The 17,307-nt window shown below is 34.6% G+C and overlaps 1 protein-coding gene across 1 annotated transcript in view; it reads right to left on the bottom strand.

Moving 5' to 3' along the window:
• The window catches only part of LOC107625924 (pectinesterase), a 7,541-nt gene continuing 3,964 nt past the window's right edge, over positions 13,731-17,307 (bottom strand). Inside the window, exons 2-3 of the mRNA XM_016328664.2 lie at positions 15,685-16,023; positions 13,731-14,481 (exon numbers count right to left, since the gene is read on the bottom strand). Of these exons, the coding sequence (XP_016184150.1) occupies positions 13,790-14,481; positions 15,685-16,023 (1,031 nt within the window). The 3' untranslated portion in view covers positions 13,731-13,789. The remainder of the gene's footprint in view (positions 14,482-15,684; positions 16,024-17,307) is intronic.

The raw sequence follows: 17,307 nt of genomic DNA, 5'->3' as shown, positions 1-17,307 counted from the left end.
ATTTCATCCTCATAGCATGAGAAACATATAGCAAGGCTTATTATTTGACACAATTAGGCTTAGACCAGAATTTCATTTTCGGCCCAACACAAAATCTGCACAACAAAATTATTAATTAAGCAAATGTGAATTAAGATCAAATTAATAATTTTGTAATTAAATATTTCAATAATGTTTGTTCATCATCAAAATTAAATAGGAGTTTTCCAAACTCATCAATCTCCCCCTTGATGACAAACATTATTAAAATTGAAATGGAAAAAAAATTTAAAGATTGAGTAAATAATACTCCCTTTGAATTTGAATTTCTCTCCCTTTCTAAATGTCACATAGCTCCCCCTTGATGTATGCTTATTTTACCAAGGGAAGCACTAACCTGTAACATTTTAATCAAGCTTCAAAAACAATGTTATTTAGCATATTATGTGATGCTAAATGCTTGATTTATGAGCAGTTTTAATTGATAATCAAAACTCATTTGATATCATAAACTGATTTACTGCTCAAACCTTTACACACACCAATCAACAAGAAAGTTTATTCAAATATTTTTCTAAGCAAGATATCAGAGCATTAATATGGTAAGAAAAATATTTGAAGCACATATGATCAAAACATGGCAATTTTTATGCTTTTCATAGTTTAAAAGAACTGCCAAAAAAAAAATTAAACATATTAACCAAGATGAAACAGAGTTTTAATCATGCATATACATTCATCACGGTTAATTTTCAACCATTCTTCATAAAACAAATGCATTGTCAAATCATTATTAAACAATATCAGCAAACACAATGCAGTTTCAATATTATCATCAAGCTATCATCAAGCACCAAATATAACAAGGGTGATCATGAATTTTCAACAGAAAATTTCATCCCCTGTTTTCTATTTTCAATTTTCAGCTTTTCTCCCCCTTTTGTCATCAAAGGGGCATTATGTACTTGCAGCAAGAAAGCATTGGCAATATAACAAAATACTCATAAGATGCCAGATAAGTCAAAGTGTCAAGAAGCAGTGAGTATCAAGTCATGCTACTACAAAAAAAAGATTGAGCCTAATCATGCCAATATCAAATAACATAAAATAACAGTCATCAATCATCTGATAGATGAAAAGCAGAGTTCTCAACGCCTTCTTCACTATTATCGCCCAGATCCTCCTTTAGAGTTGCTAACATCAGGCCGACCCTTTCTTTGCAATTTTTCCAAGCTTTCTCGCTCTCAGAGGCTTGCTTGCGAGCCTCTTTGTGAGATTGAATCATCATGTCTGCCATGTTTGAGAATTCACCCAAAATTTCTTTGATGGTTTTGACTGTTTTGAAAGACTCTGGCCGAGTCTCATTGTCACTATCCGATGCCACAGATTTGCCCCCTTTGGTTTCCTTAGTCGCTCCTCCTCCTCTAATTGAGGATACTTTGTTTTCCACTGCCTCATTCAACAGATCAACTTTAAAGTATTCAAAAATTCTTGTTAAAAACATACCATAAGGCAGATTAGCCTTTTTGGTGCTTCTAACAGAATGTCACATATGCCTAATCATAATATAGCCAAAAGATATAGGAGTAGAGGTAACCAAAGCAAATAATATGAGACAGTCAAAAAATGTTACTCGGTTGTGTGAGCCGCTTTGGGGAGTCAAAATATGGGTGATGATTCGGTGAAGCAGAGAGTTGACTGGTCCTAGAGCTTTGTGGGTTGGAATCGTTCCATGCAAGCCAGAAAGATTCTCGCAAATGTGCTGAAGAACCGTTTTGTATAAAATGCCGACTTGTGTATCCCATTTGTCTACCATATACGCTCGCGGTCCTTCATCCTTGAAGCCCAGGGCCGCTCCAATGGTCTCAGAATCAAGGGCTATTTGAACCCTTTTGACATAGGAATGAAGGGTGTCGTCAATGAGTCGCATATTGGCGTAGAACTCTCGGACTAGGCCAGGATAGACTGGTTTCTGAATGAGAAGAAGGGGCTTCCAGTTGAGGAGTTCAAACAGGGAGGAGATGTTGATGCCCTTGTTAGTGAGAGTGTCGAGATTCACAAGGTAGGTTGTACATAGATGACGTTTTTCCATAACCTCATTGTGAAACTCAAAAGAAGTACAAGAGTTGAATCTGCTAGGATCAAAGTGGGAGTGAGTCTTGCCATACTTGTTTCTGAATTCCAGGGATTCCAAGTTTGGAGGTTCGGTGGTGTCGTGAAGAGCAAAACCCTTTGTCTTTTGAGTACTCTTCCCGGATGCATGGGGAGTTGATCTCTTTGGTGGTGATTGTGGACGGGAAGGAATGGGAGAAGTATGAGACTCCTCTTCTTCTGTCACGGGAACACTTTTCTTCTTCCTTGAGGAAGTTCTTGTGGCAATGACCTTTCTTCTCATTATGTCTGTGCGTTTTGATGGGGGTGAGGGTGATGAAGATGATGTAGAATGGATGTGAATGTGTGTATGTGATTATGGAGTAGACTGTTTTTGAGAGAATAGAAGCCTTTCACTTTTTCTTGGCGCGGTTTTATTTTTCATGGTGATGAAAGAATGAAATATGAAAGGTTAGGGAGATAACCGAATTGAGTGGGAGAGAGAAGCAAGGTGAGTGACGAATTAAATGAGGTTTGGAGAGAGAATATGAAGAGAGTAATGACCATTAGTGGGCGTTTAATGACCATTATGGGTGGTTATTACCCAAAAAATTGATTTCCCTTTTAACTTTTGAAATCTAAAACTGAAAAGTTGTTGCCTTAAATCAAGGGATTAGATGGAGAGAAGGATTTTGATTTGACAATAACCACTTCCAAGAAGATTTGATGACACAAGAGGGAGATTCTTATTTGTAGAGAGATAACTACCATAACTGTTAAGGTGGGGTCAAGGAATTTTGGTGGGGCCTATAAGATTTGAACTCAGCGTTGCCTCCCCCTTGATCATAGCTCCTCCATCAAGCTTGCATTTTTTATCTCGTCCAAACCTACGAGACAAAACTGGACAGAGTTAAAAAAAATTCACAAATTTTCAATGAAACTTAAATCAAACATTCCCAAACTTTTTCTTAAGGTACATAATCTGTCTTCACATAGGGGTTTTGTAAAAATATCAGCAATTTGGTCTTCAGATTTTACAAATTGAATATCAATAGTACCCTTTTGCACATGTTCCCTAATAAAATGATATTTTATCTCTATGTGCTTGGTTCTTGAGTGCAGAACAGGATTTTTAGAAATGTTTATAGCACTCATATTATCACAAAATAAAGGTATACTATTGATTTTTAATTTGTAATCTTCCAATTATGTTTTTAACCAAATTAATTGTGAGCAACATGCAGATGCGGAAATATATTCAGCTTCAGCTGTGGATAGAGCCACTGTGGCTTGTTTCTTGCTTGACCACATGTTAAGTGAACTTCCAAGGAAGCAACACATGCCGGAGGTGCTTCTTCTATCCACTCTATCTCCCGCATAATCTGCATCACAAAACCCTACTGCACAAAAATCATCAGATTTAGGATACCATAGCCCATAATCACAAGTTCCCTTAATGTATCTAATGATGCGTTTAACAGCCGTGAGATGGGATTCTTTTGGGTGAGATTGGAACCTTGAACATACATCCACACTTTGGACAATGTCCGGTCTAGAGGAGGTAAGGTACATGAGTGAACCTATCATTCCCCTATACCTTGTTTCATCCACATCTTGACCATCATCATCCTTTTCAAGTTTTGTGTTGGGATGCATCGGTGTACCCATTGATTTGGAATTTTCTAGGCCAAACTTTTTAATAAGTTCTTTTCCATAATTTCCTTGGTAAATAAAAGTATCACTAGGAGTTTGTTTAATTTGGAGGCCAAGAAAGAAAGTAAGCTCTCCCATTAAACTCATTTCAAACTCACTAGTCATGAGTTTTCCAAACTCTTCACACAAGGAAATGTTGGCCGATCCAAATACAATGTCATCAACATAAACTTGAACAAGGAGTATATCATCATTAGATGCTTTAATAAATAATGTAGTGTCGGTGGTACCCCTTTGAAATTGATTTTCCAACAAGAAGGCACTAAGCCTTTCATACCAAGCTCTTGGAGCTTGTCTAAGACCATAAAGAGCCTTAGTTAATTTGAAAACATGATTTGGAAACTCTTTATGTTCAAAACCGGAGGGTTGTGCCACATACACTTCTCTATCAATAAAGCCATTAAGGAAAGCACATTTAACATCCATTTGAAACATTTTGAAACCTTTATGGACGACATAGGCAAGAAGCAACCGAATTGCTTCCATTCTAGCTACCGGAGCAAAAGACTCATCAAAATCTATACCCTCTTCTTGATCATAACTTAGGCCACCAATCTAGCCTTGTTACGAACAACTTGTCCATCCTCACCAAGTTTGTTTTTAAATACCCACTTAGTACCCGTTACCTTCTTACCATCCGGATAAGGTACTAATGTCCAAACCTCATTCTTGTCAAATTGAGCTAGCTCCTCTTGCATGACCTTGACCCATGATGGATCTTCAAGAGCTTGTTTGACGTTATTGGGCTCCATTTGTGACAAGAAAGCAAAGTTGCTAGGTTCGGTTTGCCTTTTGGTGGAGGATCTTGTTGTTACACCATGAGAGGGATCACCAATGATGAAGTCATGAGGATAACCCCTCATAGACTTCCATTCTCTAGGCTTTCGGATAGGTGTAGAGCTTTGATGAACTTCTGGTGGTCTCACTGTTTCAGTTGCTCGTGCCTGCTCAGGAGACAAAATGGAAATGTCTCCTCCAAACTGACGAGACAAAACCGGGCTGACATATTCTTCATTTTCCACATATTTGGGATTTTCTTTATTTGTTCCAATCTCTTCACAATCTGAATCATTATCCTTCACAATACTGGGAATTAAGTTAGAATCACAAAAAGTAACATGTATGAATTCCTCTATGGTTCTATGTTCTTTGAGATAAACTCTATAAGCCTTGCTTGTGGTGGAATATCCAACAAACATTCCTTCATAGGATTTTGGATCAAATTTTCCAAGGTTTTCCTTATTGTTAAGCACAAAGCATTTGCATCCAAAAACATGAAAATACTTAAGATTTGGAGGGGTTCCTTTCCATAGCTCATAAGGGGTTTTCTTTAACCCTTTTCTAATAATTGTTCTATTCAAAATATAATATGCTGTGTTCACAGCCTCAGCTCATAAAAATTTAGGAATCTCATTCTCACATAACATAGCCCTAGTCATTTCTTGAAGGCTTCTATTCCTTCTTTCAACCACCCCATTTTGTTGGGGGGTTCTAGGGCATGAAAAATTATAAGAAATTCCTAAGTTATCACAGAATTTTTCAAAGTCTTGATTTTCAAATTCTCTTCCATGATCACTTCTCAAATGGGCAATTTTCAAATCTTTTTCATTTTGGATTTTCTTACAAAGGGTGGAAAAAGCATGAAAGGCATCATTCTTATGAGCAAGAAAAAGTACCCATCCAAATCTAGAGTAATCATCTACCACCACAAGACCATAGTGTTTACCTCCTAAACTTTGAGTTTTAGTAGGACCAAAAAGATCAATATGTAACATTTCCAATGGCCTTTTGGTTGAGATTCCATCTTTTGTTTTAAAAGAGGATTTTACTTGTTTGCCCAATTGACAAGCGTCACAAGTAAGATCCTTGTCAAACTTGATGTTTGGAATTCCTCTAACTAAATTTCTTTTGACTAGCTTAGAAATTTGATACATGCTAGCATGTCCCAACTTTCTATGCCAAAGCCATTTTTCAGCTTCAAAAGATGTAAAGCATGTTACATTTTGTTCCTTTAAATCCTCAAGAGTTAATCCATACACATTGTTGCATCTTTTAGCTTCAAGAAGAACATTCCCAGTTTTCTCACAAACAACTAAACAAACAAACTTCTTAAAAATCACTTCAAAACCCAAATCACATAGTTGACTAACACTAAGTAAATTATGTTTCAAGCCATGTACAAGGAGAACATCATTTATACAAGATGAGAGATTTTTACCCACTTTCCCAACAGTCACAATTTTTCCTTTTGCATCATCACCGAAAGTGACAAGCCCTCCATCATATTTATCAAGTTTTATGAAGAAGGTTGTCTTTCCGGTCATATGCCTAGAGCATCCGCTGTCCATATACCACATATTTTCCTTCCTTTTGGATGCTAGGCACACCTACAAAACAAGCTTAAGTAACCTTAGGTATCCAAATCTTTTTGGATCCTTTTACGTTAAATCATCTTCTATGTCCTAACCCATTGTAATAAAAAATAATTTTATAAACCTTATCACCGACCATTCTTTCACCAAAAAAGCATTGAATGGGAAAGTGTCCATTCCGATTGCATAGTCTACAAAATCTTGGAGTTGCTGTTTTGTTAAGGTAGGTGGGATCTTGAAATCTTGTATCATTAGAAGATGAAGCAATATTTTCAAAATATGATTTTTCGGATTTATAGAACCCCAAACCAGCCTTATCATAAAGAGGTTTTTGACTAGCCAAGATGTGATTCAGATTTTCAGAACTTTGGGTGAACTTGGCTAAGTCTTCCTTAAGTCTTTTAACCTCTTTAAGCAACTCTTCATTTTGCTTAAAACAATCTACATATGCAAGAACAGAATGGTTACTTTCACAGCTTCTAACTTGGGCTCTTAACTGCTTATTCTCTTCAACAAGATCACAAGCAGTTTCGGCCTCTCTCACTTTTTCTTTTAAAAAACTGTTTTCAGCCTTAAGAATGGTGATTTGTTGTTCAAGTTCTTGATTTTCCAGCAGAAAACATCTTATTTTTTCAGAAAGGTGGTCTATCATAAGATGAAGATCTTCAGTGTTAGGGTTATGAAAGACTACCTGATCTATGTGGTCTGCCATGAGACATATTTGTGACTTGGTCTCGGTTTCCTCATCATCATCATCAGAGTCATTTTCCAAATCTTCCCATGAGGCCATCAGTCCTTTCTTCTTTCCTCTTTTCGGCTTCTCCTCCTTCTTTAACTTGGGACAATCAGATTTGAAATTCCCCATTTCCTTGCAGTTGTAACAAGTTACTTTGCTAAGGTCTTTCTTCACTCTCCTTGAGCTGTTGCCTTTGCCTTTAAGCTTCATCATTTTCCTGAATTTTTTGGCAAACAACACAAATTCATGTTCAGAGAAGTTATCACTGGACTCTTCATCCAGAGGGTTAGTCATAGAAGAAAAAGCAATTCCTTTCTTTTTTGAATCATTTTTCAGATAGGTGTTTTCAAAAGTAAGAAGATTTCCTCTCAAATCATCAACTGTCATGGAATCTAAGTTACTGCTCTCAGAAATAATTAAAGCTTTTGTTTCTCACTCTTTTGTGAGACATCTCAACACTCTTCTCACTAGCACAGATTCAGAATGTGTAATTTCCAGAGCATCTAAGCCAACAATGATGGCGCTGAACCGTTTGAACAGTTCACCAATGGACTCTCCTTCCTTCATTGCAAACATTTTATACTCTCTATTCAACATGTCTGTCTGAGTCTTCTTTACAATGGTGGTTCCTTCATGGGTGATTTGTAATTTGTCCCAGATTTCCTTTGTCGTTGTGCATCTTGATACCCGTCGGTACTCCTCAAAACTGATAGCACAGTTGAGCAGATTGATGGCCTTGGCGTTGAGCTCCACCTTTTTTCTATCTTCATCCGTCCAACTTGCTTCAGGTTTAAGAGAAATAACTCCTTCGGCACTGGTAACAGTAGGATATTGAGGTCCTTCCAAGATGATTTTTCATAGTCTGTAATCCACTGCTTGCACAAATATCTTCATCCTCTCCTTCCAATAGGTATATATTTTCCCATTGAAAAGAGGGGGTCTATTGCTTGATTGTCCTTCAGTCAGATTATAGGACAACACATTTGCGCCACTATTTTCCGCCATAAGGATCTTTACTCCAAGCTGCAAAGCTTGATCTCTTTGAGACCAAGCTCTGATACCAATTGATGGTTTCAGTGGCTAAGAGAAGGGGAGTTGAATCTTAGCCCCTTTTTTGCTTGATAACCCTTGCTGACTTGTGAGACCAATTCAGGAAACTTTTTGTCTTTTTATCTCGTTACTGGACACAAGACTTTTTCGTTTTTCTCGTCCTTAGCCACGAGACTTTTCGTTTTGTCTCGTCACTTGGCACGAGATATTTCTGGTTTTTGCTCCTGTGCAGTAGAAACAGAAATGGAGTAGAGAAGAGAGAAAAACTACACCCAGATATATCCTGGTTCAGCTGCTAAGTGCAGTGCAGCCTACATCCAGTCTCCATCACAATTATGATGGAATTTCACTATAATCATCCTGATTACAAACTGTAAAGTGCTAACCCAACTTACAAGGGGATTCCCACAGAATCATGAAACACAACATAGATGAACAAAGGAACTCTAAGACATCTATGGTTTTTTCTTTTAATTTTGCACTCTCTGCCTTTTTCCGCTCTATGGCTTTTTCATACAAACCTCACTGTTTGCCTTTTTCCATGAGACTCAAGACATAACAAAATTAAACAGAAAAATACTAAATAGAATACATTGAAGGAGAAGAGAAAACTGTTAGCTCAGGTAGCTCTGAGAACACTGTGTCTTGCACTCTCAAATTTTTCTCCTTGCTTCAAACATTGGTTGTTCCCTCTTATTATAGAAGAGGGAAGCCTCCACTTATTGAAGCCAACAATCGAACCAACTTCTTCCTCCTTCAACAAACAGAACCGGTTCGGCCACATAGAGAGAGAAGAGATAACCATGCAAAACCCAACATGCAATTACCTCTAGTCCTTTCTTGATCATCACCCTTCATCAATCTGAGCTCTCCATCCTTGGCTTGCTTCTCCAAGATGGATTTCTGGCCCTTGATGCTTCATGATGATTATGACTTCATCTGCTTCAATCTCTGCCTCAACCATTACTTTGCCACTCTAGCTACTTCCTGTGGTGGTTGAGCAGAATCAAAGACAAGTCATGCTTCAAGAATCTCCCTTGCTGGCCGAATCTTCATTGTCCATTTTTGAGCATGAAGAGCTCAAGATTACTTCACCAAATCTAACCATATTTGGTGAAAATCTCAGCCACAGCTCTTTTTTATTTTAGTATGTTTTCTTGCCATCATTAGCTTAATGGTCTTGATGCATGCAGCTTCATTTCGGTAGCTCCATGTAGCTTCCATGGCTTCCTTTATTTTCTGGATATTGACCGAAAAAGATGAAAGAGATGAGAGAGAATAAACAACTTGAAAGAAAAGCAATTCAAATGTAATAAATCAATTAGTTGGTAAAAGTTGCTTTTACTTCCCTAGCTTAGAGTGGCGTGTAGTATTATGGCCATCAATCAATTCAGCTGCAACTTTCTCTCTCATAGTTCCCATGCATTAAATGACAATGTAATGAATTTTGGAATCCATCACATGGTGAAGTGCTTGGATCCGTTGAAAGCATTTTTGCTTTCTCTTCATCTTGGTTTCGGACCAAGTTTGGAAACATTCATCAACAATAAGATTGGGCTTTGTAACATTGAGTTTTATTCTAGCCCAATTAGTAACATTTGCTTTCCTGATGTATATTTTTCGGATCAAGCATAGAGCACATAAGAAAGTATTCGTTTGGGCTTGCAGCAATAATATTTATTCTGGCTCAATTATTATTTCATCCTCATTGCATGAGAAACATATAGCAAGGCTTATTATTTGACACAATTGGGCTTAGACCAGAATTTCATTTTCGGCCCAACACAAAATCTGCACAACAAAATTATTAATTAAGCAAATGTGAATTAAGATCAAATTAATAATTTTGTAATTAAATATTTCAATAATGTTTGTTCATCATCAAAATTAAATAGGAGTTTTTCAAACTCATCAAAATGATTATCAAATATTATTAAAATATTAATTAGATATTTATTAAATTATTACAAATTGTTTGTTTAATGAATTTTGTTTAGTGTATAGGAAAGTAATCTAAGCCCTATATTGGCCCAATAAACAAATGAGCAAGTCCATATCCATTAATTCAAATTCGGTTTGATCCAAAACTTAGTGGCTGAACCTTGAAATAAGAAAGAAAAAACAAGCCCAATCACAAACCCATGAACCAAGTATGATGAATTAAAGAAAGAAACCTAAAAGACCACAAGTCTCATACGATTACTCTCACTCTTGGTAACTGGAACTTCAAATTCAATTTAATTAAGTTCCTTGAAACTTCCACCGAAAGCCATCACTTCTCTCTTCTCTCTCTTGGTTCGGTCACATCACTCAATCAAAGAAGCAGATAGAAGAAAATGAAAAACACAAAAGATAGGTTTTGAAGAAAGGCAAAAAGATTGTTGCCATATCAAAGCAAAAAGGAAGGGATTCGGTCAAGTAGCAAATCTCATTCGGTCAAAGCACATCAAAAGTTTCTTCCCTCTTTTGTGATACACTGAGAAACCAAGAAGAAAGCTACAAGGTCTCAAGCATAGAAAAAGCAATAATGGAGAATGTGAAGTCAACTTGGTTCAGAAGCTCATCAACGCTCAAAATCAAAACTTGGAGTCAAAGTCAAGCTGAATGGTCAAGATTGAAGAAGCTTGAAGAAAAAGGATGAGAGAGAAGAGGTGAGTTGCATGCAATAAATTTGGTCTTCTCTCTCCTCTCTGATGAAGCCGCTGCTAGTCTCTGATGTTGGAGAAGAAGACAGTGTTAGGGTTGAACGTGATTCAACCTTGGAAGCTTCACTCTTCTATATTAAGAATGAACGGCCAAGGGTTGAAGGCAAAGAGAGTAAGTAAAAAGCACAAAGTTCACTCTCATAAATACCCAAGATGTTTGAGTCCTTCTCCTTCATGTAGTTCATTTAGTATTTTCTTTTTCTCAGTTTAATCTATTTGAGTCTCATTGTAAAAGGCAAACATGATGAGTTTTGTAAGAAAAAGCTAATGAGAAAAAAAAGGTAATGAGTTAAACTAGGAGAAAAAGCCATAAGATGTCTCAGGTTTGCTTTGTACATCTTTCTATTTTGTGTCATGATCCTGTGAGGATTCCCTTGCAAGTTAGGTTAGCACTTTGCTGTTGAAAGCTAGCTAGATTGAGGTCTAGTCAAATTCGGATTGAGTTTAGAATCTGGATTTGTCCCAGATAGGATTGGGTAGATCCTAGGGAAGAATTGGTGATTGTAATTTGTTGAAGATAGTGAAAATTCTGTCATTATTGTATGTGATAGAGACTGAATGTAGGCTACATTGCACTAAGTAACTGAACCATGATATATCTGGGTGTTATTTCTTCTTCTCTACTTCGATTCTATTTCTGTTACTTAGGAGACAAAAATAAAATGTCTCTCAACTCGGTACGAGACAAAAGTAAAAGTATCTTCTAAGTTTCTGTGAGAAAGTAAAAATTCTATACAATAGAAAAAGAAGCTAAGATTCAACCCCAATTCTTTTAGCCACTAATGACCATCATAATGTAATTGGGTTAGGATTATAGAGGATACAAGAAAAAATTGGAAAACGGCGTCATTTTTGCACAAAGGGAATTAGGGATCATTTTGTCCTCTTCATCGGCTCCCCCGCCCCCAACGGAGGCACCCGCCGTTGCAACGGAGGAGCCAAATTTTCATATCTCATAATTGGCTCGTGCATTTTTCGTGAAATTTTGAGGAAACCTTGGTAATATTATGTGAAGGCTGCACAAAAAAATCCAGGTCAAAAATCGCACGTTTGCTCTGTTTTTCATTTTTTTGAATTTCCGACTTTTCGGGCGATAAAAAAATCGTCAAAAAAAATCCACACGGTGTAAATTCACCAAATTTGGAGGATGGAAAGATCTTATTTTTCTAGAGGTTGTTGCAAAAAACGGCATCAAAATTCGATTTCTAGAACACTTTCCTTGAGTATGTCTCCTCACGGAAAAGGATGTCTACCCGTGACAAGCTATATAGCCACAACACCATCTCCTACTATTAGTAGTAACACATAGTCATTATAATTGCTATAACAATTAACATAACATCACATGCATGCTAATTAATTATATATCCACTAATTAACATCATCATCTTCTAATAAATTTTATCAACTAATTAATTAATTATATATCTTTTATTTATACTCTTTTTGACCCTTAATCATTTGTCCAAAAAATAAAATACTCTTTCACAATTCAAAAATCTTTAACTAATTTTTAATCATTTAAATAATTAGTCTAATCAATTTTAAATCATTCAAGTAATTAATTTAAGTAATTTCTGTAAATGATAATCTGCTCATATGTTAAAAATTATTTTAACTAATGACTTAATTAGTTAAGTGATGCGTGAGTATTTTTCTTATTTTTTCTTAGTGAATTTGTATGTGAAATTATTAAATTAAATCAAGATTTAGGTGTTTTAAGTCACCATAAATACTACTTTGAGTTGTTTTACAATTTAATTTATTATAGGTAGTATTCATGTGAGTTTTATTGAATTCGTGTAGAAAAAAGGAAGAAAGTTAATGATGCAGTCAACCCTGACCTCCTCTCACTCCAACGAGCATAACTTGAGTTACAGAGGTCTAATTGACGTTTTTTGAGTGACATTAGAAAGCTAACGTCCAGAGCTTTCCAACAATATATAATAGTTTATGATTACTCTCTAAATTTAGAGCAGAAGGTGGCGCCTCACAAGGAGTTCACAATGGTATACGACCATAGTAGTGGCACCAAACTCCAGTTGCCTCAAGTTTGGCGCCAGAATCTCATACAACCTTCATTAGATGCAGCCATGATGGTGCTAAACTTGACCCAGCTCAAGTTTGGCGCCAGGATCATCATATTCTCCCATTTGTTTTAGCCACAGTGGCGCCAAACTTGGCCCAACTCAAGTTTAGCGCCAACTCCAGGATCCAGAGTGGTCTCCACATTTTCTGAGAGCTAGCAACGTGATTTTTCCTTTCTCTTGATTTAAATTTTATTCTATTCCCAATTATAAAATATATTAATTAGTTTTTAGAAAATATATTTTACATTAATTAGAGCTAGATATAAAAGGGAAGATATCTCTTCTTCTTCTCCTCTTCTTCTCCTCCTCTTCTGAGAGCTAGATATAAAATATGTTTTCGTTCTTCATCTTAAGGATTTGGGTAAATCGAAAGAATAACCTCATTCTAATTGTGTTCTTGCTAAATCTTGAAAAAGTAATTCACTTGAACAACAGTTTGAAAAAAATTCTTCTAAATCACGAATTATCTGAATTTAACGGGATACGTGACATATAATTCTCTTATATTTGGGTAATTAGAATTTTTGTGGTTAATAAACTAAAATTAGACTTAACCCTCTAATCAAAATTAAGTGACCAAGAAATTGGCAGTTAACTAGATTAAAGGAGACTAAATACTAAGGAATTAGGGTTTAGTTAAATATAGTTTGTCATGAATTGAATCTTGCATGATTAAAATAGTTGGTAAGAAATAGAAATCGGAAGATAAACAATTCTAAAACCTTAACTGTTTTCTCCAATGGCTTTCACACCAAGTTTACTGTCTGCTTTCAAATTCTCTGAATTTACGATTTAATACTAAACTCTCAAAACACTATTTATGCTAGTCTGACTAAGTAAATCATTCAACTATTGTTGCTTAGTCTATTAATTCTTGTGGGATCAACTCTTACTCACCTAAAGTATTATTTGATACGATCCGATACACTTGCCGGTTAATTTGTAGATTTTGAATTCCACACCATGCATTAAGAACCAAAGAAAAATTTTCATATTATAGAATATTATTATATGTTTTGGATAAATAGTAAAAGACATTTACTTTTATTATTATTAGATCCCAGAGGAAAATGGAACCCCAGAAGCTGGAATCCACCTACCACCTTGCAAGAACTCACCAACACTAAAAGGATAAGCCTCATTAGCACTATTCAAAACATGAAAGCCAGGCCAATTAACCCTATTCCTTAAAGAAGCACCACTCCCATAATTCATATACTCACCATAATACAAAGTCCTAATTGCAAATTCACCGTCCCATGGCCCCCACCCTTTGGGATCAATCAAACCATCCAAATCACTCTTAATCACCACAGTCCTAGAATACTTCTTCCAAGGCCTACCCAAGAATGTCTTGATTGAACTCTCAGATGTAACAAAATCACTTGTTGGCCTAACCTTACAATTGATTATTGAAATCCCAGTTGGTTCTGTAGGATGTTCTCTCCCTTGTGCTGTTATATAGTTTGATTGGGACGACATTGGTTTTCTCACATAGATGTCACTGTTTTGAATGACAACTGTGGCATCTCCGAAGATGAAGTCTATGGTTCCATAGATTTGGCAATCTCGGTAGAATTGGCGGTTAGCATAGACATAGAGTGTGTCTTGGTATGCTCTGAATCTGCACCTGTAGAAAACTGAAAAGTCTGAACCTGATTTTAGTGCTACTGCTTGGTGCTTTCTTGGTCCTGCTGTGTTTTCAAATGTCATGTCTCTTGCCCAAAATCCATCTCCAGATATATCTATTTTTGTACAAAAATTGCTTAATTAGCTTCATCAGTAAAGAGTAATGCTAAGATATTAATTTAATTACGTGAATAATTATCTAAAAAAAACGGATGTGATTGTACGATTGTGTAAAATATTTTATACTATCAGTACATCAAAATTAATTTATTATTTTATTATATTAAATTTAAAATCTTAAATCATAAATTCTCTTAACTTTAGATTTTAAATTACTTAACGTTGACTAATATTTTTTAATTAAAAGTTAGTTTTTTTTTATATTTTTTCATTAGTAAAATGTAACGTGTTTATATTGCAAAAATCATTCTTAAAATATGTTATGAAAATATGTCAGGGTCGAGTGGTTTAACTGTTTAAGACAAGAATTTTTTGAGTGATAGATAAAATGGTTATATATGATTTAAAATAAAGGCATTTATTATTGTTTGGGAGCTAAAATAAAGTTGTACAATTTTTTTTATGTAAAAATTGGATGTTAAATGACTTTTGGTTGAGAAATTTAATAGATAATATTACTGTAAAAATGTCAAAATTAAATATGAAAAAAAAGGAAGAAAAATAAAATATATATTAAATTATAGAAATTATTACTCACTACTAGAAAATAGTAGATTATTGATGAATTTATCGATAAATTTATTTTTTTATCAACACCTTTTTTTTATTATCAACATATTACGTCTGTTGGTAATAATTTACCGATTGATTTTTATTTATGTCAGTAATTTATTTATTGCGAAAATATTTTTTTTTGGAAAATTCTCATAAATTCCGTCAGTAATTTTAGTAGGCAAATTCCAACGGTAAAATCCGTTGTTAATTACCTTTTTTTATTTTTTTGAGAAAATCTAAAATAACCCTGACAATTATCTCGAAAGACAACAAGGCTTTTGAAAAAAAAAAAACTAACTCGGCCCCTGAAAATATCTTGAAAGGACAACGAGGCCTTTGTGCCAAAAAAAGTTAATGTTGTTTTTTTTTGCACAGGGGCTAATCAGTTCCAAAAAAAATATTAGGGGCCGGATTTGATGTTTTTTTTCTTGAGGGCCTCGTTGTCCTTTCGAGGTAATTGTCAGGGGTCGGGTGGGGTATTCACTCTATTTTTTTTTTTTGTAGTGATGATATATATATTATATTATTATTAAAGAGTTGACCAATTTGTGATGAGAATGCGAAAAGTGTTGCTATACTCTTACCAAATGTGGCTGAACCAAGAGTAGAACCATCAGCAGCACTTCTGCTTCCAGTGACAATGGTTCTGTCCATGCCATCTCCAACAAACATCACATTATTCAATTTGGATCCAATCACAACCTTCTCATGGTACACACCTGCTCTAACATAAATAATTGTTCTTTCTTGATTCTTGCTGCCCCTTGAAGCAAGTGCTTCCACTGCATCTCTTATTGTTTTGTGTGTTCCTGAACCATCTTGTGATACTATGAAGTCTGCTTTCGATGTTGATGGATTCCATGATGCTAACGTTATTCCACCATTACTTGGTGATGATCTGGAAAATGCTCTCTCTCGTGCTCCTATAAGAGAGGATTCCTAAACTTTAAATTTTAAGTTTTAATAGTATATATAAAAATAAAATATTAACTAAAATATTGACTAATATTAATAAAAAGTGTTAGTTGCTAGTATTTTTTTTTTTGAAAATTGTCTTTAATAATATTTTCGTTGCCTTTAATAATATTTTCCTTGTCTTTAAAAATTTTATATAAAATTGTCTCATTTAACAATTGCTTTTTAATGGAAATATAAAAAAAAATTACTAAGAGACATATATATGTTTGGATAAAAGAAAAGATAAAAAAGTTTTATCTATATAGACAAGATTTAATCTATCATCTTTCTATTCATTGAAAACTTAAAATAGCAAACACAACTTCGTAACTTTATTCCCCTTTCTTTTTGTATTTTTTGTTGTTGTATTTTTTAAAACATTAATTAATTGAAAAAAGAAAAAGAAGGTAGGAGACGCATTTATAAATACCGCGGCTCATTTTTCTATTTTTGTTTTGTATTTCTTTTAAAAAATTAAGGCTCATGCCTCTACATCATCCTTTCTCCTTTCTGACTTGACCTCAAAACATGAACGAAAAATGCTACCTAAATTACCAAATTCATATAAATTTTCATTTAATTTGACCAAGTTATGAGTATGGAAATAGCGGAGAATATTTTCCTTTTTCCTTTTACATAGAAGGGACCAAATAGTTACCACCACTTAAATAATATTATATTATTTATTTGGTGTTCAATTTTGGTTACTAATAATTAAGTTACACCAATAATTATATATGATCTTATTATTGCATATCCCACTCAGCTGTTCTTGATTTCTTTTGTTTGTTTCATGCACCAAAGAACCATATTCCACCCTCTATATTCATGAATATGTAACGATAATTGATATTCTCCTAAGTTATAATAACCTCTTTTTTTTTTTTTTTTTCCATAAAAGAGTGAGTCGTAGCTATCCTTTAATAAATGCAGGAAGAGGCAAGCTCAAATTAAATAATATACATAATATAAATTAAATAATAAGATTAAAAGAGCACAAAATAAAAGAGAAATGCTATTTGACTACTAGTCTGTATATGTGTGTGTGTAACAGGACACTTCAATTTGTGTATTATTAATTTATTATTACACGTATATATATATATGCTCAATAATCTTTATAATGTGAAAAACACACATTAAAATATATAAAATATATTGGATTAATGTACACTTGATTTGGTCCGTGTAAATATATTTATGAGTAGTGGTCTTAGCTAGTTTTGATAAATTTTGTAAATCAAAATATA

Source organism: Arachis ipaensis, chromosome B02 (genome assembly GCF_000816755.2).
Source record: "Arachis ipaensis cultivar K30076 chromosome B02, Araip1.1, whole genome shotgun sequence".
Lineage (NCBI taxonomy): Eukaryota > Viridiplantae > Streptophyta > Magnoliopsida > Fabales > Fabaceae > Arachis > Arachis ipaensis.
This window is presented reverse-complemented; position numbering and strand designations above follow the sequence as displayed.